The sequence below is a fragment of the Bacillus rossius genome, chromosome 13, assembly GCF_032445375.1.
Source record: "Bacillus rossius redtenbacheri isolate Brsri chromosome 13, Brsri_v3, whole genome shotgun sequence".
Lineage (NCBI taxonomy): Eukaryota > Metazoa > Arthropoda > Insecta > Phasmatodea > Bacillidae > Bacillus > Bacillus rossius.
Genome location: NC_086340.1, coordinates 16,878,847 through 16,903,993, shown reverse-complemented (window position 1 = coordinate 16,903,993; position 25,147 = coordinate 16,878,847). Strand labels below are relative to the sequence as shown.

Genomic DNA, 25,147 nt, shown 5'->3' with positions numbered 1-25,147 from the left:
GAGTAGAGACCCGAAAAATTCGTGGGTTCATTTCGTGCTATGCTAAAATTCAAATAATTATACCTTAGTGCTGCTTCGGTCATTGGTTCACTGTTAATCTGGAGGACTGAGGGCCAATTAGAGACCCTCACTCATAGAAGTGTCGAATCACAGGCCACCCAGTCGAGACGACTCACAAGTCAGCAGCTAATGAACAGTTGGCATTTGCCCGAGTGTGTGAGGATATTGGAGTCTATCCTAGAGGTCATTGAACCCGCGAATTTTTCGGGTCTCTAGCCATGAGGATCCACACCCGCTGCTGGTTCGACGACGGGAAATAACGTCAGAGGAGAAATGACGCATGCGCAGAGCGCCGAAGAAGACAAGAGTAACAGCAGACCTGCGTGCCCGAGGTTATTCTTCGATTCATGATAATGGCAGACAGACGTGTGCTGACAAGGCGGTCGCCAATGGAAGTGCGAGCTGTTATCCCTGCACTGAAAACCCGCACCTTCGGGAAGTCACTTCCAAAAACAATGCTGGGAGGTGGAGCAGGCTGTGCGACAATTCCTCGCGTTCCGCAGGGCACCGAGTTTCATCAGAGTGGTTTCCCCAAACTGATTGCACGCTGAGACAACTGTCTCAAATGGTCGGTGGCGACTATGTCGAAAAAATAGTGCAAAGGCGTGCAGTTCATGATGCCATGGTGTATTTTTTTCTTTTCTTTTGGCAGTAAAGTTTCCGTGTGAGAAAACAAATTTATGAAACTTACTTTGGGAACGTCCTCTCCTAGTAGAGGGTGGATCACGTGCCCTCTGGGTTTTCTAACGGTTGCAAGTTATGTGGTAGATTTGGATAAGCGCCTTTTGGGTACTCCCAGGATGGGGCTTTCCTCTGAGCCAACCGCAGGTCGGCCGATTAGGTTAAGGCGGAATGGGAGGCAATGATGCTGAGGCGAGTGGCCTCAGCCTCTAGGCTGTAGGTGTCCCCTTGTCTGTGGTGTTAGTTCAGCCCCAACCAGCGAGTCTTACGCCATCTAACCCGGCACGTCGAACAACTGAGCAGCTGTAGCTACACGGTAAAAAAAAATCTTCTGTACTTTTACAAAAGATTCCTTTGGAAACCAGTTGCTAAAAAAAAAAAAAGATATTGTAACTTTGTGCAACTCATGGCTATGGTTATTTTTGCATATTTGTAATACGTTTTAGAGTATTTTTTTTTACTAAAAATTGGTGCACAGTTTTATATTGCATTTTATCTTTCATATAAGCATAATTCTTCTCAATAATGGAAAATATCGAATATTCAGCAGAGAACGGTTTAGAAATAACTTTTAACTAGTTGAAGTTTTGGGATGACACAAAGCATAAATGCCCAAGTAGGAATTATAAACCAGTAACGCTATTTTGTAGTGACACAGTTGTCTCCATTCAGATGTAAAGTTGGAGATGTCATGTGCTGAGTGAAGACGTGATCGTTGCAGAGCACGATGCGCATGGGCCGCGTGACCAAGGCGGAGTCGCGCGTGGCGCTCATGATCGCCGTGATGATCGTGTCCTTCATGGTGGCGTGGACCCCGTACTCGGTGCTGGCGCTGCTGATCGCGTTCGGCGACCCCAGCACGGTGACCCCGGGGCTCGCCGTCGTGCCGGCGCTCGTCGCCAAGTCCAGCATCTGCTACAACCCCGTCATCTACGTGGGGCTCAACACACAGGTGCGCGCGCAGTCCAGTTGCTGCCCTGCCCCCCCCCCCCCCACCCGCCCACCAATACATCCTTTGATGTGTTGGTGGGGGAGAAAATCCTTTTGGTACAGCTTACAGGCACAGGTAGATTTCAAAGAAATTTTTTATTCTTCTGGAACATTATGGTCAACCTTTCGAAACATCCAGAAACTTATCGAAACATCTAGAAACTCGTCGAACCATCCAGAAACTTATCGAAACATCCAGAAAATTCTGACAATTTTCTGAGAACTAAATTATCAATTAAACATTTTCTCATATTCAATGCAGCAAATATACATGTATATTTACTGTTTTTAAATGATTTTTTTTTTTACAATACTGTGCCCACTTAAGCTGTTCTTCGAAATATACCCTTGAAAACATAAAATATCTAAACTAATGGGTCTCCCATTAGCGTGAATTAAAAATATATTAAAAATTGTCACTGGTTTGGGAAAGGGATTGAAAAAATGGTAACTCTGATACAAGAATGATAGCATTCACTGTCGATGGGTTTTTTGCATCGTAAACAGGAAAAACGGAGTTGTAGTTAAAAATGTCTAACTATTAAACAATTTTACTTATTTCGGTTCTAAAATTCTTAACAAAAAGTTTCGTTTCAAAAACTATTTATTTTAAATTTTATAAAAAAATATAAAGGCAATAACTTTCCTGAAACTTTACTTTTTAGGTGCGATTTTTAAAACACATCGCCTTATTATTTCGAGAATTATTTTATCTTGATGAGTTTTGTCCAAATATAGAAATAATGTTTACACTCACCATTATTAAAATATCTTGAAAATTCATAATTACTACTGTTGTTAAAATTTTCCGAAACTCAAATTTAAGTTTCGTTTAGCATATAATTAATAAAAATGGAAAATATTTATTAGTTGTGATACTATGTGTTAATTTTGTATTTTTAAGGTCTTAATATTAATTAGTAAACAATGCATTATTATTTTTAATATTCTGATGGTCTTAACCTTTAGGTGGTACCTGTATTTGTAATTTTATTTTATTGTATGTCACCTTGGACCCTCCCTAAAAAAAAGGTTGAATCCTAATGAAAGTGTAGTGTTTCAAATTTTTTATAAGAATTAATTATGTTTACCACTAGATGACATAATACATGATTTAATACGTGTGTATAAAATAAATTGTTATCACGCCTATTGCCGCTAGGTTACTTTTCACACTCACGCCTGTTGGTTAGACTAGAGCTGTCTGGTAAGTCTCGAGTGTACTTGGCGGAAATCGTCGGCGAACAACATCGGAATGACGACGACTTCAGCCCATTACTCATTAGGATCCAGGGAAGCATCCAAAATTTTGTAAATACTTGCTTATTCCTGGCATGCGTTGCAATGCCTCAATTTTTTTTAGGTAATTGGTTTGACGTAGTTACACATATACAAAGCATCCATCTAACTCACTCCTTCTCTCTCCAGTTATCTTTCTATGTATGTATATCTCAACAGCTATCTCTCTATATCTCTTTATATTTCACCGTATAGCAATAAAAATATTAAAAATTAATGTTTTTACCTATCTATATTTTTATCTATATTTTTACCGGTCACAGGTGTGACAGCTATACTAATGTAATAATGCTGAAGAGTTTGCTTGTTTGAATGCGCTAATCTTTAGCACTACCAGTCTGATTTCAAAAAAAAAATTGCATTTGATAAACAAATTCTTGAGGGAGGTTTATTAAATGCGATTTAACATCACGCTACGACCCTTAGGAGCCAAACAAAAAAGTCAGAAAGAATGCTAAGCGAAAACTACGTAATAGCGTGGGCGGGCGATGCAATGCGATGGGAGGTGGGAAACAATACTGGTAGTTCCATAGATATATTAGTACAAATAATTTTCTTAGAAAAATAAAGCAGAATATTGCTATCTTCAATTTTTTTTCCAAATTTTGTTGACAAAATCTGCCTATAAAACAGTTCTTCAAGTGAAATAAATAGCTGACTTTTTTTTCTGTTTCGATTATTTAGTTTAATTCATCAAAGAGTTTGAGACTTTTGCGTGAAAATGAATCAGAGGTTGAGCGTATGGATAGGTTATCGAGTGCTGAACGTTCTCAGCGTTTGATTCTGTTGACGAACTTTAGTATTCATCTGCCAAAGAAAACAGTTCTTCAAGTGAAATATATAGTTTATTTATTTTTATTATTTTGTTTAATCCAAAATGCTTCGGAGAAAATATCAGCTTTCTCGGCACCGGCAACATCAGAGCGTTTGAGACGTTTACGTGGAAATGAAACGGAAGATGAGCGTATGAATAGGTTGGAAGTCAACGTAACATTACCGAACAAAACCGGCTTAGTGAATCGAGTGCTGAACGCTCTCAGCATTTAACCCAACAACGAGTAAGATCATATGTTATTAGAGTACGTTGCAAAATCAAAATTACTAAATTTGGCATTTGTTTGTGACTCTAATGTAGATTACTCCGAGATAAACGACGTTGAAATTGGCAGAATGAATAATAATAATAATAATATTTGCGGAAGAAACCACTTATACGTACTAATACCACACGGAAACATGACAAAAAATATTTTATATACTGAAGTACTGTAAATAATCTGATTTATTTTAAATAATTTAGTATGTGTACGATATTTGTGTGAAGTTAGTATGTAAAATTGTTATGTAAAAAAATAATTAATAATTAAAAACAATTTGATGCAATAAAAGACTTTATACACATGTCATTCATTTAAAAATAAATAAATAAAACCACGCCCGTATTCGAATGAAACGTTGTGTCGAAATTTCAAAAGCAATCAGTGAAGAACTTTCTGAGATTTAAGATTTTGAACGAACGAGCATTTACATTTTTTTTAAATTTAATAATGTATATAAGTTTTTTGCTAAAAAACGCGTCTTCGAACGAATAAATTACGCTTGGTGAAATAATTCAAACAATCCCTACTTTCCGTCCTCAGGGAAACGTCTGAGAGACCCACCATGTTCTTCTCGTTTTCGGGAACGGCCCGGCGCTAAAGGGGTGCCGGTACTGTTCATAATTTATTCAGAAACTGACCGTGAGCCCTTCGCCCAGTCGTGGCTGTGGCTAACTGCCCTGGAAATTCTCAACTCTCTCTCTCTCTCTCTCTCTCTCTCTCTCTCTCTCTGTGTGTGTGTGTGTGTGTGTAAACTGCAAAATTAATTAACATTGGCCTTCCAAATTCCGCGGCGAATGCACAGCCCCGTAGCGAACAGCGACTCTTCACAGTGTACGGTCTGTGTCACGTAACTTGTCTTCAAATTTGACTGTGTTTAAAAAAAAATAGAGAAAGGCGCAGTTCTCGGTCCACGCCGTAGATTTTTCCAGAAAAATTGTGGGATGAAATCGTATTTTTCCTTTCCTTTTCGACGCTGCCGCATCTCTCGAATTTCGCTCGGCATTGGACTATTTCAGGATTCTTTTCAACGTGAGCTTCCCTCCAACATGCTGTTTTCTATGATTCCGATCATATTTGCAAATTATATTGGCACGCCTTACTAGTTTCTCCACGTCATCTCGCATTTTGGGCAAATAGAAACTAAGTACTTGAAATCTTATCATAGGTTTTCTCAATTCCCCCATGTGCACCTATCGCTGAATCATGATAATATCTCAAGGTCATCGGCCTTATCGCGCAAGGTGCAAAAACTACTTTTTTTTATTTTTTACAACTTAAAAAAATGGCAAAAACCAACAAAAATGAATATTTTCTAATTAAACACAAAAATAAATACACTAAAATAAACTCACGTAGGCAACAGCTAACTAAACAATGAAAAAAGTTACCGGAACCGGTAACAATATGAAGTCGACATCTTTTAACTGTTTTGTAATTTTCAATTTAACGCCGATCCTCATTTATACTCGAACGAATATCTTTTTTATTATCTCACTTCGGGACCTAGCAGTGCCTACCCGCAAGAACATCAAAATGACACCCGAATAAGTGTCCTGGCTAATAGCGTTCCCACGCTACACCAGTTAGTAGCTTTACACTGAGTCAGTTCGTTAACAATCAAGCGCATGCGCCCACACTGGCACGATGACGTCACAGGGCAAAAAAAATAACTTCGCCACGAACATAATTGCCGACGCATTATTGGTCTCGTGGTCACCAGCGACTCAAATCCGACGGTTTTTTTTAACCACGCAAGAAAGTTCGATCGACCATCACTGTACTAAGCGAATGGACGGTGATTATATTTGAACAAATATTATTTAAATTAAATTGGCAAAAAAAAACTGTAAATAATATTTAAAAATTTGAAAAAAAATATGCAATTTTTTTTCATCGATGTTTTTCTTATGACGTTATCACGTAAAATTATCGTCCGTAAATCGACTTTACTTTGTGTGGGGACGTGTTATTTATAGGGATAGGAAAAATTCGCGGGTTCAATGACCTGCAGGATGAACTCCATAGTTCTACGTACACTCGGTCAAATGCCACCCACCCATTGGCTGCCGTCTTGTGAGACGTCCCAACGTAGCAGCCTGTGATTCGATAAAGCTTTGGTCGGGTGTTTCTCATTGGCCTAGAGTCATCCAGGTGAATATTGTGAACCAATAGCAGAGGCAGCACTGAGGTATAACGATTTGTATTTCAGCCTGTCACGCAAATGAATTCGCGAATTTTTCCGGTCTCTACTTATGACTAGAGACCCGGAAAATTCGCGGGTTCATTCCGTGTTATGCTAAAATTCAAATAATTATACCTTAGTGCTGCTTCTGTCATTGGTTCACTGTTAATCTGGAGTAAGGAGGGCCAATTAGAGACTCTCACTCATTGAAGTGTCGAATCATAGGCCACCCAGTCGAGACGACTCACAAGTCAGCAGCCAATGAACAGTTGGCATTTGTCCGAGTGTGTAGAGGATATTGGAGTCCGTCCTGGAGGTCATTGAACCCGCGAATTTTTCCGGGTCTCTACTTATGACGTTGTCAGGAAAAATTATCGTCCGTAAACAGACTTTACTGACAACCTCCCTTTTTTTTCTGTTTGTGTGGCGACGTGTCGTTTATTTATTTGTTCTGGGGTTGGTTGACCGCAGTTCCGGTCCGCGTGGCGCAAGCTCCTGGGGCAGACGGGTTCGGCCGACGTGTCCCAGGAGCCCGGAGGAGGCGGCGGCAACGAGCAGACGGCGCTCAGCCCGCCCCCGGGGGCGGCGGCGGCGTCCGGAGGCGTGTCGCTGCTCGCGCGCCTGCCGGACCACGCGCGCAGGAAGCACCCGGCCAAGTCGAGGACCCGGACCGCGACTGCGGCGGGCAACAAGCACCGCGGCTTCAGCGTCAGCCCCAAGACCAACTCCGTCACGTTCGAGAGGACGTCCGCCGTCGTGGACATCGAGATGGTGTGCGCGCCGGCAGGCCGCAAGCTGCTGGCGGGGGAGAGTGACCGCCAGTAGCAGCCCCCATCCTTCCTCCTCTCCTCTACTCCCCGGCGAGCGGAGAACATTCCCGAGTCCGCCCAGGTCGCGCGTTGGAGGACTCGCAAACGACGGCTTAGGGAACGTCTGTTGTGGGGGTTACCCCCGTCACGTTGATGGGCGAATGCAGTGAGCCGGCGATGCAGCTCCGGTACCAGCGCGGACAGCTGATTGGAGGCAGGCTGTACTTCGGCCGGTATCGCAGGCTCTCCGGGTTGTCTGGGGAGTTCCAGAGACCAGGACCGCTCCGAGTCCACAGTGCCCCCTGTGCATAGCCACACAAGGCCTGATCCGGCGAGCGAGTTCCCCTTGGATCGTCACCAAAAGAAACACGTGCATGTATACTGTTCACGCGCACCGGAAAAAATTCGCTCTTTCCGTGACTCCACAGTAACGCACACGTAAAAAAAATGCCATCGCCTACTGGTTTTATGACACGACTCCACCTGGTGGTGGTCTGGGATTCGACGCTTCCCTTGCCGAGGGTTTCTCATTGGCCGAGAGTTCAACCCCCAACTCCCCCAACCCGCACTGACGGTGAGCCAATGGCGGATGCAGCACTGCAGTGTAAGTACCTATTTCAAATTTAGCCTGTCTGTAATAATGACCTCCAGGATAGACTCCACAGTCTTTTTTTCTGCACGCTCGGGAAAATTTCACCCGTTAATCGGCTGGTGGCCCTGTTGGACGTCTTCTCACTGGGAAGAAACTGTGAGACAATTAGCAGGCGCAGCACAGTTTTATCAGTATTTCAAATTCTAGCCTATCGCGAAGTCTATTCGCGATAGTTTTTCCTGACTCTGGTTATTTCTCACGAAAAAAAAAAAAAAAAAACTGGTTGCTCTTCAGAAAGTAATGCGTAGAGCAAGGCTGATTTCGCGGATTCGTTGTTTAGCAAAGTAGACTTGAAGCACATATGCATTAGCTTCACGTTGATGATTGGTATGGTCGTGTATTTTTTTCCCCCGAAAAAAGAAACGTGATCGCTGAATACTAGGGGCATGCAGATTTCGCGAAAAGATTTCGAGACTCGATGAAAGTTAAAACACTGTAGCACCGTCTGTGTTTCGTGATTGGGTGAGTTTCTCCCAGGTACACGTCGATTGTAACAACACCAATCACAGTGACTCAGTGCGGAAGTAAACGCGTCCTGAGTGGCTCGGTCAAAAAAGGGCAATGAATTCTCTCACAGACGGACGCCAACCACAAATAAGAAACCACAGGTGCGGGTATACCTTGTTGCAGTTTAATAAATGTTCAGATCTTTTCGCGAAAAGTGCCTGCCCCTACTGATTACTGATTGTGATTAGTAGAGCCACGGAATTTACGCGCATTCATTTAGTCGCAAACTAGAATGCAAACCTCCACACTGTCGCACTGTGTTCATGATTTGACGGCAGTTATTTGGACACGCCCCTCTACGACCGTGAGCCAACAATGTCCAGCTAGGATAGAAGTGAGCGAATCAGGTAGTGCCAAATAACAAGGATAAAAATGTTCTCGCTAAGAAATCAACAAATGGGAAAGTAAACGTGGGTCGATCACACCTATAACTTTGAATTCTATCCTGAGGCTAGAGGAATCCGCGAAATTTCCGGGACTCTAATCATGCATTGTCCACACGCACTGGAAAAATTTCGCTCTTTCAATGACTCCACAGTAAATGTACGTACTCTCGGATGAAAAAAAAATCCCACCTTTACTGGTTTATGACTAGGGACCGGAAAAAATTCGCGGGTTCAGTGACCTTTAGGATGGACTCGATAAGTCCTTTACACACTCGGGCAAATACCACCTGTTCATTGGCTGCAGACTTTTCAGAGTTCCCAACTTGATAGCCTGTGATTCGATACTTAAGTGGACGAGGGTTTCTCACTGGCCCAAAAGTCCGCGACGCAAACTGTGGACCGATAACAATAAACAACGAAGATGTGCAATAGATAGAATTATAGACTATCACGAAACGAATCTGCGAATTTTTCCGGTCTATATTTATGACAAGTCTCCACCGGAGACTGTGATTCACTGTAATGGAGTCAGATGCCCGAACACATAGGAACAAACCACTGCTTGCTCCTGACCGCTTCGCGATAGGAAAAAATACTTATTTTTACCCGAATTCAATAGTTTATTTTAAGATTTTAGAGTATTTCATATGCTTCCTACTTAATAAAATTAACATTTTGTTACAGTAACTATCACCATTCATGAAAAAAAAAAAAAGGTTGTCTGTAAAGTCGGTTTACGGACGATAGTTTAACGTGACGTCATAAAAAACATTGATGAAATGATTGCATACTTTTATGAATAAAATTGAATCATTTTTATGGAATTGTCGCTATTAATGTGCCTCAAAAAAGTCAAATCGATGGTTGTTCCAATCGATTGGAAGAGTGATAGATGCGGCGCAAGCGTACAATGAGCGTAACGGGACACAGCGTAACGGGACAATGTGCGTAACGGGACACTTTTTCGTGCGTGCAGCCGGCGTTCATCGATTTATTAGACGTTGTCACGTCAAGAAATTAATTTAAATTCAGTTTTATCTGGACGCGTAAAAACTCAGTAGGCTAGCTTCACGAAAAAAAAATTTTAAAAATCTAATTTCTGCAACATATTTATTCAGGTTACACAGCTAACATTACCTAACTTTTTTACAACAGCTTAATGTATATGTATAAACGAGTATTATTCGACGAATCTTAATTTTTCTCCATCGAATTGGCTGAACCGAAAACCAAAATTCGAAATGGCGGCGCACAATGTTCCGTTCGGCAGGAGAAAAAAAAAATACACATGTAAGATGGCGGACTCTTTAACTGTGCTGAGTGTGGTCAGGGGCAAGACCCTGGTCTCAGAACGTGTAGTCCAAGAAATTTTTGCTTCTGTGAGATTACTTATTCTGTGCTGCAGTGCTGCATCCAAGCGAGGCGTTTGTAAGAACCTTCTTGTGTGCACCTTGTGGACAGTTTGTAGGGACTGGAAAAATTCGCGGGTTCGACGACCTCCAGGATTGACTCCACAGTCTTCTGCACACGTGAGCGAATGTCACTCGTTAATTGGCTGGTGAGACGTCTCCACTGGGTTGTCTCTTTGATTTGACACATCTCTGGGTGACGCTTTCTCACTGGTTCACTGTACTACGCACAAACTGTGAGGCAGTAGCAGACGCAGCACAGTTGTATAAGTATTTCAATTCTAGCCTGTCACGAAACTAAACCGCGAATTTTTCCTGTCTCTTAACTATTTGTTGCTTGAAGCACCGGATACTGTGCTGGAACTTATCAGAGGCACAAACAGAAAATTGGAATGTATTTTAGTAATATTTATTTTTGAAACATGTAAATACAAAATAATTAACGCGTAGTTTATCAATATCACTATGCACTGAATATATTAGCGGCCAGAAAAAAAAACAAGTGCCAAAATCACTGAAGTAATTTAAGTAAGATACGTATGATTAAGAAATTAGTGGCTTTGATGATTTGCTTCGAAAGAGATAATTATTGTGATAAGGCTGTGACAAGTATTTATGAAGTAGGCTAGGCTAATAGTATTATTATCTCTTACTTAGCCAATTATATCTACGTTAACTATTGAACAATTTCCTCTCTTTTATGTCAATTTTAGGGTAATTTACTAAATAGTTGTAAGTATCAAGTTAAAGTCGTCAAATTTGTTTTGTTTAAATATTAATGTGCATCAGGATGTTGTGATAACACACTAGAGTACGCGGTAAAAAAAAAAGGCATTCTGAAATTAATAAAAATGGTTCCTAAAACTTTTCACATGTTGGCATTAATATTTCTTAGGATGTCTACAGTTTTAAAATAAGGTGAATAGTTTATCCATGTGTACCTAAGCAGGTACATAAAGAAACTAAATTTAAAAAATATATATATACAATTTGGTTAATTGTTACTGGTATTCTGTAAGGGAATAACTGTTGGCCTAGGTGAAATTTTTGCAGGCATTTTCGACATGATGTTTATGAATAACTTCAATGTTACGCACTCGATAAAGTTAATAAAATCTAAAAAAAAAAAAAAAAAAAAAAAAACGAATTTGGATGAAAAATTTGTAATACATTTGAATTCAAAAACAAATATAAGATATTTTATAAATAACTAATACAGATTTAAATTTTCCAATTTGAATACTTGTACTATCTCAACACTTCTTACTTCGGTGGATTATAAAGGCGTTAGTAATAGCCGTAATTATACGACCGAGGGGGTTCATGAAAGTTGATATTGATGAGTTCACATCGCGTGACACCAGGTCACTTTTCCCATGATTATTGTTGTAAACATGTCATATTTGGATGACAAACTGTAGGTTCTAAAGGTTAGTGTTCTCGGTTACAACTCGCAACTCACCTGACGAAAACTGATCAGAGCGTTTTCTTCTGTACCGAAATTTTACTTGTGTTGATTAATCAAGTTGTAAGGTATTGAACCGACTATATAATCTCAAACTTTTCGTCGGTTTAAATTTCTTTCCAGACTTCAAAACCGCTGGAGATCTAAAGAAAAATCATGATTTTGTATCTAATGCTTAATGCGATACCGCCATTCTGTCATCCAAAAAAAATGTCACCGTAAGGTAAACATTACTTGAGATGTCATTGTGGACCGGTTAATCAATAGTAATCACAGCGAAAGCTACGCGTGTTTATTAAATTAAAATTTTAAAAAAATCATTAGCTGAATTTCTGCTTGCTTACTGCGTGCGAAAAATTTGGCCAGAGAAAAAAAAATTAAATTCATCTACTGTGAGGTAAATCTCGCACAATAAACAAGGGCGAACAATTTAATTTAGTTATATATATTTTTTAAGCCGTGACGTATACGCAGCGGCGCGGAAGGAAATGCCTGACAGCGCAAAAGCGAGGCAGGTGTTCTACCGCGCTGTGCACGATAAACAAACGGACGCGTGAAAACATGAAAAGACCGAACGATGGTTGCCGACATTTTGGAAGTTTCGACGACCGACAGCGGCTAAGGGTGAGAAGTGAAAGTGAAAAAAAAAAAAAAAAAGTGTCTATGTATATATATACATTTTTTTTTTTTCACTTTCCCTTCTCACCCTTTGCCACTGTCGGTCATCGAAACTTCCAAAATGTAGGCAACCATCGTGTATATATATATATATATATATATATATATATATATATATATATATATATATACATATAAACACGCTAGTCTTTCATTACTCGCCCGTAACGTGTAGCGTTTAACCAACCTCTGTAACAAGAAAATTCATGCGTTTTCATGTTGCAAATCGTATTAGGCTATATTACGAACCTTGGACACGAAAAATTAACGTAGAACGAGAGTTGATATATATACGAAAAAATTGTATTTTCAACTAAGTACATTCATTGACGAGAATCACACGTAGTTTCCGCACCCGCCGCTAGGATATTCGCTGCCGGAGCAGCTACGTCGAATAACCGAATCATTACCAATTGTAGACAAAATTTTTAAACTATATAACGAAACGGCTCCGATAAAAGCGGAAAAGACTTGAAAAAAAAAATACTAAAACCCGGCTTTTGTAACTGATGTTCGACAAGGAATTTTATTAAAACACTGCCCCATCTTGTTAAAATTGATCGTACAGTTAATACTATAAAGTGAACTTTGGTTTGAGCCATCCGCCACAGATGGCAGCATCGTATTTACACATTTCCGTTCTATGTGACTTTCGTCTCATTCACGGAATTTCTCCCGACAAATGCCGTATATCGTGAACTAAGATATTTACACATTAAAAATAATGGTTAGAGGAAAAATCTAGAGTGGAACAAGAGACCTGATACGTGCAATATGAATTACCGCATCATTACGTACTCGATATAGTAGATACAAATGATTTAAAAAAAAATACTTGGAAGACAAATCTGTAATACCTATGCATAAATTAGGAAGCAAATATTTTCTAAATATTGAAAACCGATTTTAAATTTCCCCATTTCAATCCTTGGAACTATGTCAACGCGTCTTATCTCGGTGTGTTATAACGAAGTTATTGAACTAATTTCGTAATGTTACGGTCGCAGAAACATCTCAGTTTCAAATGTTTATTTTAAATCTTGGTCGTGTTAATAACTTATTGCGAACAGTGAGGTATTTGGTGACAACTGACACGGCAGAGATCAGAGATCATAGGTATGTTAGAGACATGGCCGGCCGTGACATTAGTTGAGGCCATTACTAACTCCCTTATCTTGAATCTATATTAAAACTATGGTTGAATTAGGTTCACGTAAAATTTTCACAGGGAAAACCCAGGGTACAGACATGCCGGGTGCAATATGGCATGTATTTAACAGTCTTTTGACCGTGCGAGAGTGGGAATGCAGGACAGGAAGAAGAATAAATGGGGAAGAATAAAAACCACGTGTCGCGCGCGCCAGTGAGCTGCAGATTGTAGTTGACGCCTTTTGACCAAACAGTCGGACCGCCGCAAACGTTGTGCCTGATTTGCGCTGTGGTTTGTAAATCACGCAAAGGACGCAATACTGCTACGAGGTGACAAGCGACCAACGGAAACAAAAAAAAAATTCATTCGCTTATAAAGTAAACAGTTTCGAAGCGAGTCACCACACTGTTAAAAATTACAGTCCTTAATTACGTACATTATTCTCAAAACGACATAACCGCACTGTTAAAAATTACAGTCCTTAATTACGTACAACATTCTCAAAACGACATCACCAAACTGTTAAAAATTACAGTCGTTTATAAAGTAAGTACAACAGTTTCGAAACGAGTCACCACATTGTTGAAAAAAGAAACAGTCGTTTATAAAGTACAACAGTCTCAAAATGACATCACCACTGTTCATAATTTCAGTCATTTGTAAAGTACAGCAGTCTCAAAACGACGTCACCACACACTTAAAAATTTTCCCCTTCAGTTTACAAAGAACGCTGTTTACAAACTATCCAGGGATATTCGTACGGCTTTCTTGGTAAACTTACATACACTGAGTTAACTTTAAAAATGAATCCAAAAATAATACTCTTGGTATACTACCAAAACATTAAATAGCTGGAAGTCCGTGGTAATAACCTTTTTATTTTGTCAATGTATGTGTTTTACTTTGTTTTCGACGAAACATGCAAATACGAAATAGCAGCAGAGTTTCTACGAAGATTCAGTTTTTAAATAACGAATAACTTTGCGTTTATTTTCTTTAAATTCTTCTTTTAAAAGTCCGTAAATTTACTTGTTATTTCAAAGAGTGCAACGCTATAACTTTAAATGGTAAAACTGTAGGATCCAAATATCTTTCCTCGAATTTCTTTTTATTATTCATGATTTTTCATGAAAAAAAATAATAAAATTGTCAACATTTATATTTAGTATGTAGAGTTATTTTCTTTCTCTGTACAAAAGATAAAGGAGTGAAAATTTCACCTATGTAATGAAAACAGCATAGTCGCCTTCTATGCACAAACATTTTGTCTTCGAAACAAATATAAAAATTCGCCGTTTTAGATACCGCTAGGTTGGACTGCAGAGTCCTCTACACTCTTGGGCATATATAACTTGTTCATTGATTGCTTTCTCTATGAGACGTTACTACTATTAACAGACGTACGTAAATTTCCCGAATTCATTTGTGAAAGCTAAAATGCATAGCCAAATACACACTACAGACATATGCTTTCTCATTGGCTACACAGTCAAAAGTTTTTTGTACTTTTACAAATATTCCTTTGTAATCAAGTTGCCAAGAAATAGTTTGTAATACTACTAGAAAGATATTGTAATTTTTTACAACACATGGCTATAATTATTTCTGTACATATATAATACAGTTTTCTAGAGAATACTGAGTTTATCTTACGAAAAAACGGTATATAATTTTATATTTTTCGATTTTTCATTCAAGCATTTATTTTTAAAGTATAGAAAAGATAATAAAATATTCACTAATTGGACTTCACCTATTTTGTTTTATCGTTAATACTTCAATATCTTCAGGGAACGGTTTACAAATAACTTCAACAATTGGAGGTACTGGGATAACACAAAGCATAAATGCCCGGATAAAGAATCCGAACCCAGTATTAATTCGAACAGTATTTTGTGGTGCAACAGTATTTTTTTCAACGTAAAAGTACACATCTTTTAATTTTTCATGAATATCTATGTTTCATTTACAAAAAAAAATTACATTTCATACGACCTGAAGGACAATCTCAGAACTGGCAGCCAAGCATTATAGCCAATCGTGGAACGAAACCGCGAATTTTCCTGGTCTCTTATGTCTTAATAGATACGGTCAAACATAACAATTATTTTCTTGGTGTTTCATACATATTATGTATATTTTTCCAAAAACCTTTGGAATTGTGCAGAGAAAGGAGTGTTGCTTGACTAAAGAGTCTCACATCCACATATTTATCCGCACGACCTCACCATTTCTGATCAAACTGGAGACATGCGGTATTTGAGAGTGAAATTACGATGAATAATTTTACCACGGTAAAAGCAATAAGCTTATAAAAAATGAATTAATCTTTAATGTGCAGTTCGAAAATCCTCGGTAAGCGGCGCGGGAATTTCGCGCATTCTTTAAGTCACACACTGAGAGAAAAGTTTGTTTGCCTCGACAAAATATTTGTTTGTATATGGTGAAATAAATATATATTTTTAATTAAAACAAATATTTTGTAGTAGGAAAGATTCTGTTGACCCAACAAAATGATTTTGTTGACTCAACAGTATATTTGGTTAGGTGTAACAAATCATTTTTGTTTCTTACCGGGGTTAAGCTAACAAAATATTTTGTTCCACCAAGTAAATATTTGTTTCACCATATATAAACAAATATTTGTTTGATTCAAACAAACCTTATTCTCTGTGCAAGTTAGAATGCAAAACCTTCACACTCCCGCAATGAGTTCATGATTGGACAGCGGTTCTTCGGACACGCCCCTCTACGACCGTGAGCCAACGATGCCCCGCTGTGAGTGAAGTAAGCTAATCAGGTAGTGTCGACCAAATTATCAAAAAACAAAAAATGTTCCCGCTAAGAAACCAACTAATGGGAAAAGCAAACACGGGTTGAGCACACATATAACTTTAAATTCTATCCTGAGGCCAGACGAATCCGCGAAATTTCCAGGTGATGCACGACAGACACGGTAAACACGACCTCAACTCTTCCGGCTCTGGAAGCCGACTGACCGGTCACAACCTGTTCAAACTTGACACTGGCTCTTTCAAAGGATCAGGCTATAAGACGCAAAAAAAATTTCTTTCGCCGTTTTTTTTTTGTACTACATTTCTTAGGTGTTACAGACATGCATAATGCATTCGAAGTCATAGAGTTTTAATGTTATACATGTCCGCTCTGGGTAATAAACATTGTAATTTGTTTGTAGGACGTAATCTTTTTTGATGACGAAATACACAACAAAAATTTTACAGTAAAATATCTACGTCACTATTTACCTGTCAGGATTTTACAAATATTATGAAATATTTTTTAAGTTTAGAAACATAAAAAAAAGTCTAAATTAAGAAAAGTTTTAACTTACGTTATTTGTTTTTTAATTGTTAAAGCCTTGTGAAAAATTATTAAAGACACACACTTTTATGTGACTTGACTTTGCTCTTTGTGTGTAGATTTAGAAATTTAGAATTTATTTTAATTGTAAGCAATGACCATCTTGCAGCATTTTTTTTTTTAAAACATATATGTGCCCACTTTAAAATTACTTTTAATTTTTTTAATGTTTATGTTATTAAATAACTTCTTCAGCTGCAAGCTTTGGGGTTATAATAAACATAATTTCAAGCTTTAAATACATCTAGGAGAAAACTATCAATTTAGAATGCTTTTCTATTCGCCAACTAACGAAAAATTGCAGGAATCACCAAGTGCATTTGATACGTGTCAACGAAATGGGGTAAAAGATTGTTTTTTTCTTTAATCAGCATGTCTATGAGTGAAAATGAAAAACTTTTACAAACTTTTAAAATATTGAAGATTTTGTTTAAAAGATAAAATGGTACATCTGAATATGATCAGTATGAAAGTAAACATTGTTTACATAAATCTAATTATATCTTTTTGCAATAATCTACAAATTATTTCATTTATTGATGTATATATGCCATAGTTGTACAACTTTAATAAAATATATTTTACCGGACTAAGTCATCTGACTTAAATGCTGCAAAAACATTTACTCTTTATTAATTTTTATGTATCTGTACTACAATACTTATCTAAAACCCGCAGTAAATGTTGAAGATCAATGACCAATTATACTTGAGGTTAAATGTATCTCTGTGGTATTTTACGCTGTTTCTAGTTGAAATATAAAATGGGTGATATATATTTGTTTGTTATCAAATTCCTTGTACATAAAATGAATAAACTATTGTTATATATATTAAACTTTTTTATTAACCTCCAAAAATATATTTGGATACACTATGAACTATGTTAGCAAACGTTTGATATGATTTATAGTGAAAAATAAATGTAAAACTATAGTGATGATATGTATCACAAATGCAACAATTTCGTTATATGACTATGAGCACAGAAAAATTTACTGATCAATAGTATTGGATTTATGTTGTACATCTTTTTTTTTCATAATATCCTAATTTATAATAAACACTATTTAATAGCTATATTCAGATTTATAGTAAATGAAACAGAACTGAAATATCAGTTGAATAATAATAATAATAATAATAATAATTTAATTTTACCTTACTGATCAATATTTTCTAAGTGACTCGTCATTTACGAAGCTTTTAAAAATACCAGGTATTGAAGGTATTATACAAAGAAAAGATTATCACGCTTGCGTTGCTATTAAATGTAACCTGAACATGAAACTCGTGCAATGCAATGTAACATCGGCACAAATTACTGGGTACGTCCAGTTTCATTACACACTCCACCCAGCGTATTTGAAACAAGCAGACTATAATGATTTACGTCTGGACAAAGTAACACTGCAGCCAACCCCAGAAAAAAACAAAACTGTCCCGTTTGTAGTTGACTAGCACTGATAAGACCAGCTGTGGTAGCGGCTCGTTTCTTATCAGATTCCAGACCGTTTTCATTTACTATAGTGTGGCTGCGGTACTGAATATATGTAGTACAGGAACAAACAGTACCTATATGTCCAATGGCAAAGTAGTTAGGATTAAAATATGGTTGTGCCTTAAATCTCAGTTATATTGGTTTCGGGAAATTATATAACATCAACATAACAACCCCCCCCCCCCCCTCACCTAAATAGGTGTCTGTTCTGTTGAACAAGATTAGGTAAGGACTTTTATTTTTGTTAATAAGATTTTCTCTATTCGTATGTTTGAAATGTTTTAATGTTTCTTATTTTAATAAGGATATATTTTTTTTCCACGCCAAATTTCAGTATGAAGATCAGTCTTGATGCAGTAACTATATTATGTGGAAATTTCGCAAGGTAGACTGCAAACATTTGTAACTTATTGCCTTGATGATTGCTTTACAATCGTTCCGCCACTACCTTCTATAACTCTGGGTCAGTAAATTACCAGCTAAAAGTAGAGACAGAATCAAGTATACCCACTCATAAGAAGGGGAGGCTCCACAGTAATAAATCAGCCAATAGGAAATAATATGTGGGTAGATTGTACATAGGACTGTGAATTTTATCACGGCACCAAATGAATCTGCATAATTTCTGGGCCTCAACTTATGTGATACGTAATTTGGTGCGTAACATCTGATCTGCAAAAGGAGACAAATTAATAGCAATGATTCTGAAATATGTATATTTTTACCTAACAGTTTACCCCTACAGTATATATGTTATGTACGACAAAAATAAAATGTTGTTTATTCATATTCTTGGTACGCTTGACGCAAACAAAACTATAATGGTACATTTAATAAAGCCTTGCCGTGTTTTGATAACGCAATAGAAAATACAGCCAAACCTGAAGGGACCACAATTATGTCACTTTGCAAAAACGAGGTTTGTATTAACCATACTATTACAAAATTTAATCACAATTTTTGTATGGTTTCCAAAACAAATTAAAATAATGTTAAAAACATTTCTAGTTTAGTACATATATAACACTTGAATATGCTCCCAGAAAACTTGTACACAATTTTATACAACACCATATGTACTTTTTTTATGAAATTTAAAATACAATTTTACGATAGCTTCACCTGTGCTAAAAATATTTTGTACTGTACTTTTTACAGGATGTAAGACATAAGGATAAAGCAAAGGTTTAAAAATTACATGCAAAAAGAAATATTACAAACATTTTGGAAGAGTAAAATTTCTTTACTTTTTCCCTCAACTTCAACAGAACCAAAGCAATGGCATCAGTATTATTTTAGTTGAAAATTAACGTTTTTTTTTACAAAATTCTGGGATATTTGTACTAACCATCTTTTACCTATGGAACAAAATCAACTTTGTATTACATGATAGCCATACCTTTGTATTAAATAAATTACGTAGTACTGTAATTCCGATGCACTTTCTAACGACTGTGAAAAACACTTTGTATCAATGACAGTTTTGTATTAACAGGGTTTTTATTGATGAGGATTCAATGTATTTCTACGTTGTTGACGTGAATGTTCGTTTTACACTTCTTTAAGCCTAGCTTCAGGTTATAGCAAACTCAGTTTCCACAATATGTAACAAATTCATGACGGTCGCCTCATAGAAAGACCAGCTGATCCATTGGAACCCATGTCCACGTGTAAACAGTATAAAGCGGGAAGTCATTAGCGTAGCCAACCTGGCGCAGCAAATTTCCCCGCCAGACAACTTAGTAAATACAAGCGCTGGATCCGTGGGGATGGTACAGCGCGAGCGCAGTGTGTGTTGTTTATTTTGCCGGGGTGAACGTAATTTACAATCCGTTGTTTTTGTTTACCTGCCAGTAGGGCCATAATCAACATATACTTAATCGTCCCTGAACTTATGGACACGCCACCAATTATCATTAGGCTTATTTAATAACTAACATAGTGGATTTTTTTTTATAAAATTACTGGATTCCAGAAGAAGGAAAAAAAAAGTGTTTGACACTATCATTTACTGTTAAGATATTATTTTGTAGTTCATTTAAATACGTATAGAAACATGTTGTGAGAAGCTATAGTAGACATAAAAGCTAGGTTTCGAATTACACGAGTACCTTAGCCTCCAGTGTATTTATCTTGTTCACATCATTTTAAGTCTCTAAGCTTTAATAATATTTAAAAAGTCCGAAAAAAATAAATTTGACAACACTTCTTTTAAAAATCTATAAACAAACTCTTTGAACGAAAATTTAGAATAAAACCAATGATATTCCAGATATTAACACATTTCAAAAACCAATTTTGCATTTATTCTTTTAATCTGTAAAAAGGTGTCCCGATTGCTTTCTCTTAATTTCATTTTTTTTTTTAGTGATAGGAAAACATTTTAGAGGAAAGAATTTTTAATGTCTTATGGCATATTGACTGAAATTGCCAGTTACTGGATCACTCAGTATTTTGCAAAATTTAAGTTTGAAAACGTTTTGTAACAAAGCTTTTTTTAGTTAAAAAAAAGTGTCAAAGTTCTTTTCTGAAGATTTTCTTTTCTTGAACGACACGAAGCGAAATTACGTACTTGTAGTATTATTTAATGTTTCATAATGTATTATTATACGTAGGTAGTCAGAATTCTATAATGGGTAAAGTTATTCATATTGACATACGGACACTGTAAAACATTAATAACGTTTGTAAACATAAAATAATTTGAGATATTTAGTACGACTATAAGGAACCTCCCCTACTTAACTTAGGAATAAGTTAAATACACAAGGTATTTAACTTTTTTGCGTGGAAAAAGTTTATAAAATTCACAAAAGTAAAAATTACTATTAAATGAAAGAAAAAAAATTGTAAGATTATTATTTGTACTTTTGTAAGTGTTCTTTACGTACTGTTCAAACGCGTTATCAGCATGCAAATGTTCAATTTTACCTAGTAAATAGAATCATTCCATTTGGTTAGACCCTCCACCAATCACGGCCACCCGTAGGGACCAATCACAGCTCGGCTGTGAATGGCTTTATATAAACGCAGTGCTAGAACATCAGGGAACCCTTGCAGGACTCAATAGCAGTACTTGTACAGTGGTTCAAGAAAAAAATCAGAACAAAAGGAGGGAGCCTTGCCTTTTTATTTATTTATTTATTATAATATTTGAGTGCCTACCAACAGTCAGAGCCTTTAACAGGTGGGCACTTAACAAATATTACAAAAAATAACAATAACATACACGAAACACAATAACACAACAATAAAATGAGACAACACAAACATAAACACATGACAAAAGACACTTAAAAAAATATAATAACTAAAATTTGTCAACTTTAAATTAATTCATTATCAATGAAATAACAATAATACATTATTTACATCAGAAATTATCTTAACTGCAAGAAAAATAAGTATTCAAAATGTCTTTCATTGAGATTTTTGCCCTTTTGAAAGGGTCTAAATCTTTCAAAATATCATTACAATTATCAGTACACCGTTTTGATAGCTCATTTTTTTAAACATAATTATATAAATAAGTAAGCTTTTGTAATCACAAGTCGTAACAATCAGTCACGTAGATTTTCAAAAGTTGTAACGAAAATGTAAAATTTTCAACTTTGTGTGATAAATATATTTGGTACTCGTACATAAAAAATTTACACAGGTATATATATATATTTTTTTTGACACCATATTCTCAATTAAATAATGTGCTGATAACTATTGTTATTGTTTAGTTGCAGCACAATCTTGTTAATATTATTCATTTATGTATTTTTATTTTATTTTATTTTAATACAGTACAGTAAGAACTAGACCACAAATAACAATCATTCTAGAAGATTTATTAGTAACCTTTAAATGTAACCTACCTCAGATGTGAGATAGGTGGAAAATAAATACTAACAACAAGAGTCAACTAAACGTTTGCGAAATACAACTGTCAATCACCAAAGTTTTTAGTAGCCTACAAGTAAATCACTTGTAAGATAGTGAAGATTAACATGTCATCACAAGTTTACAAAAGTGCATTTTCGTAACACTTTTAGATTGATATGTTCACAAACGTGTGAATTTTAACTGTTGGCTACGCGCTTGTACTTTAAGTGAAATGGGCTCCAGGTATTCAATTGTTAATCACCTTTAAAAATGGCTGCACTAAGGCATGCTGAAACGTCAGGCGATCCTTCTCTTTCCACTGTCAAGAAGAAGGTAGTGACTCCTGCTGTTTAAACGTAAGATCTATATAGATACAAGGTGAGACAGAGGTGCCGAAAGACGCCATACAAGTTTCAATGGATATTTTATGCCATTACAAATTTTTTAACGTTAAATATTGAAAATGTGCGTTCATTTCGGCAGATATAACACGCTAAGAGATTTTAAAAGACTAAAATACATGACAGTATTATAACAGTTATAAACACAAAAAAACTCTACTTTAGCAAAATAATTTTTTTTTGGAAACAGTTTGTAAATATGTAATACAAGAAAGATATTGTAACTTTGTGCAACATATGGCTATGATTATTTTTGCATATATGAAATACGTTTTTCCAGATAAAACTGGGTACTTCGTACGAAAATTGGTGCATAATTTTATACTTTAATGATGTTTCCTTCAAGCATAATTTTTTAACCATGAAAATTTTTTATGTATATTCAATAATTTGACTTTATTTTGTTTTATAATGGCTTTGTATGTGCGCAGTTAATACTGGAAAGCTATTCACGAAACGGTTTAAAAATTAATTAGCTACTGGAGGTATTCGGTAATAACTCGAACCCAGCACTAATTTTCTCTTCAAATCTAAAAATATATCTAATATTACATTAATATAACTGTTCCGTTTGAAAAAATTACAGTGTAGCGTAATTTGAAAAATAAATTTAATGTCAAACACCAATTAATGCACAGGGTAAACTTTGCATAGCAGCAAGTCTCTACTAACTTCACGCATTCCATTGAATTATTTTTGTAATGTTAGTGTAACGGCTATCATTGAAACCACAAATTCACACTTCAAATGAAAAGGCAGAATTGTTCAAAAGTTCAAAAATTCACAAGTATGAAATACAGAAAACTTGATCTTTTAATCTACAATTCAAAACAAAAATGAGTGTTTATTCCTAAGAAGGTGGAGAAATTGAAGGTTAAATTTTGTTAAATCTATTATCAAAGCAAAATGTTAATAAATTGTAACAATGGAAATAAGCATTTTTTCTCCTTAAAAATTAAAAGGCGTGTGTTTTTTATAATATTTTTTGAAAACACGCTTCCACGTGGAGTGGAATTGAGTGCGGTTTTACCAAAGTCAAATATACATCGGAATGCACCAATGCCAGATACAAAAAAATTGGCACACGCAGTCTTCATTAATTGTAATCAGACTTATATTTACTTTACTACTTTTCCGTATTAGCAAAAAAATAAGTGGAAAAATCTCTAGGAATACAGCGAATGAGTCTGAAATTTTAATATCAGAAATCTCAGTCGATATTTACATTGACATGTTTTCAAATGATAACAAGCCGTTCGGTTATCCAAAGCTCCGCTCAACGAACAAGGTTGGGTGTGCAAGAAGGGGGGGGGGGGGGGGGAGTGGGGTGTGGCTGTGTCATGGACACGGCCGTGTGTTGTACGTGAATACGTGTACGTACAGGGCTAGATTCAGAGGTCTGGAGGCCTCGGGGCAACAGAGGAGCGGAGGCCCCCTGGCCCCAAATTATTTTCCAAATAAAATGAACAATTTTTTTTTCAGTCGAGTTTTCCAATAAATAATTTATCGTGAAATCAAGTAGATTCTCTTAGTATTTAAAAAAAAAAAAACATACATAAATATAATCGGAGACAAGAATTATATGAAATTAAATTTTAGTGTTAATGAATATTTCTGTTAATATTTAACAATAATATAATCATGTATGTACAAAGTACTGTAGGTAAAGGTAAAACAGCGAAAAAAGAATATCAAAGGAAAATATGTTTACTAGTGTTTACTTGTCGGAATTTGAAAGATTTTTTTTTTCCGAAGTCTCTATTGTGAGGGCCCTCCGTTTGTGGAGGCCCCGGGGCTTTCGCCCCGGTTGCCCTCCCCTAAATCCGGCCCTGTGTACGTAACAGGTAATAAATTTCTTTTTTTTTTTTTTGCTTCAACGAGCGCAAAAACCATAGACGATCACACACATCACACTTATATGTCCGAATGGACCGTCGACAAAAGTCGTAGTGAAAACGTGGCACCAGATGCTGCCCAATGTGTCTTCACAATCAACGGATCGCACACGATCGATCCATGCCTACACAGTTCGGCGTCGATACAGGAGCGATTTCTCATCATCCACTTGCGTAATTTCAACCGCCCCCAGCTGCAGATGTACTGGCGCCGCCGTTGATACGCTCGGCCGCATTCGTTCTTTTATGTTCCCGGCACTGCTTCACTCGGTCATATGGTGTTTTATTGGTATCATTCGATAGATTTCGGGAAGCCCTTTCCAACCGTATACGATATCTGTATTTGGATTGGGCTTTTTGACGCGTATAGGCTGACATTATATATTTTTTATTATATTTGTTTTATTTTAACACCATATATATTCACGGTAACTATTTTACACTAATGTTTTATATATGCAATCGATATATTTTGACGAGAGCTGACGATTGAAACCCAAACGAACGTCGTATCTTCTCCGAGTCAAAAGTTATACCAAATGGAAATCTCGAAACACGGCAAAATGATCTCAAAATTTGCGGCGCTTCCCCCCTCCACCGCGCGCGATGCGTCACAGTCCTCACCTAGCGTAACGAACTCTCTGATCCTTTAGCTATCCAGTGGTGTGATTAAATTTTTGGATGGAGATGATAGATATGTAGCTGCAACACCGAACTGTATCCCCCCTG

The 25,147-nt window shown here is 36.7% G+C and overlaps 1 protein-coding gene across 1 annotated transcript in view; it reads left to right on the top strand.

Annotated features, from left to right (window-relative positions):
• LOC134538277 (rhodopsin-like) overlaps positions 1–17,544 on the top strand; it is a 170,351-nt gene extending 152,807 nt beyond the window's left edge. Inside the window, exons 5-6 of the mRNA XM_063379448.1 lie at positions 1,463–1,693; positions 6,784–17,544. Coding sequence (XP_063235518.1) covers positions 1,463–1,693; positions 6,784–7,137 — 585 coding nt within the window. The 3' untranslated portion in view covers positions 7,138–17,544. The remainder of the gene's footprint in view (positions 1–1,462; positions 1,694–6,783) is intronic.
• The last annotated feature ends 7,603 nt before the right edge of the window (positions 17,545–25,147 follow it).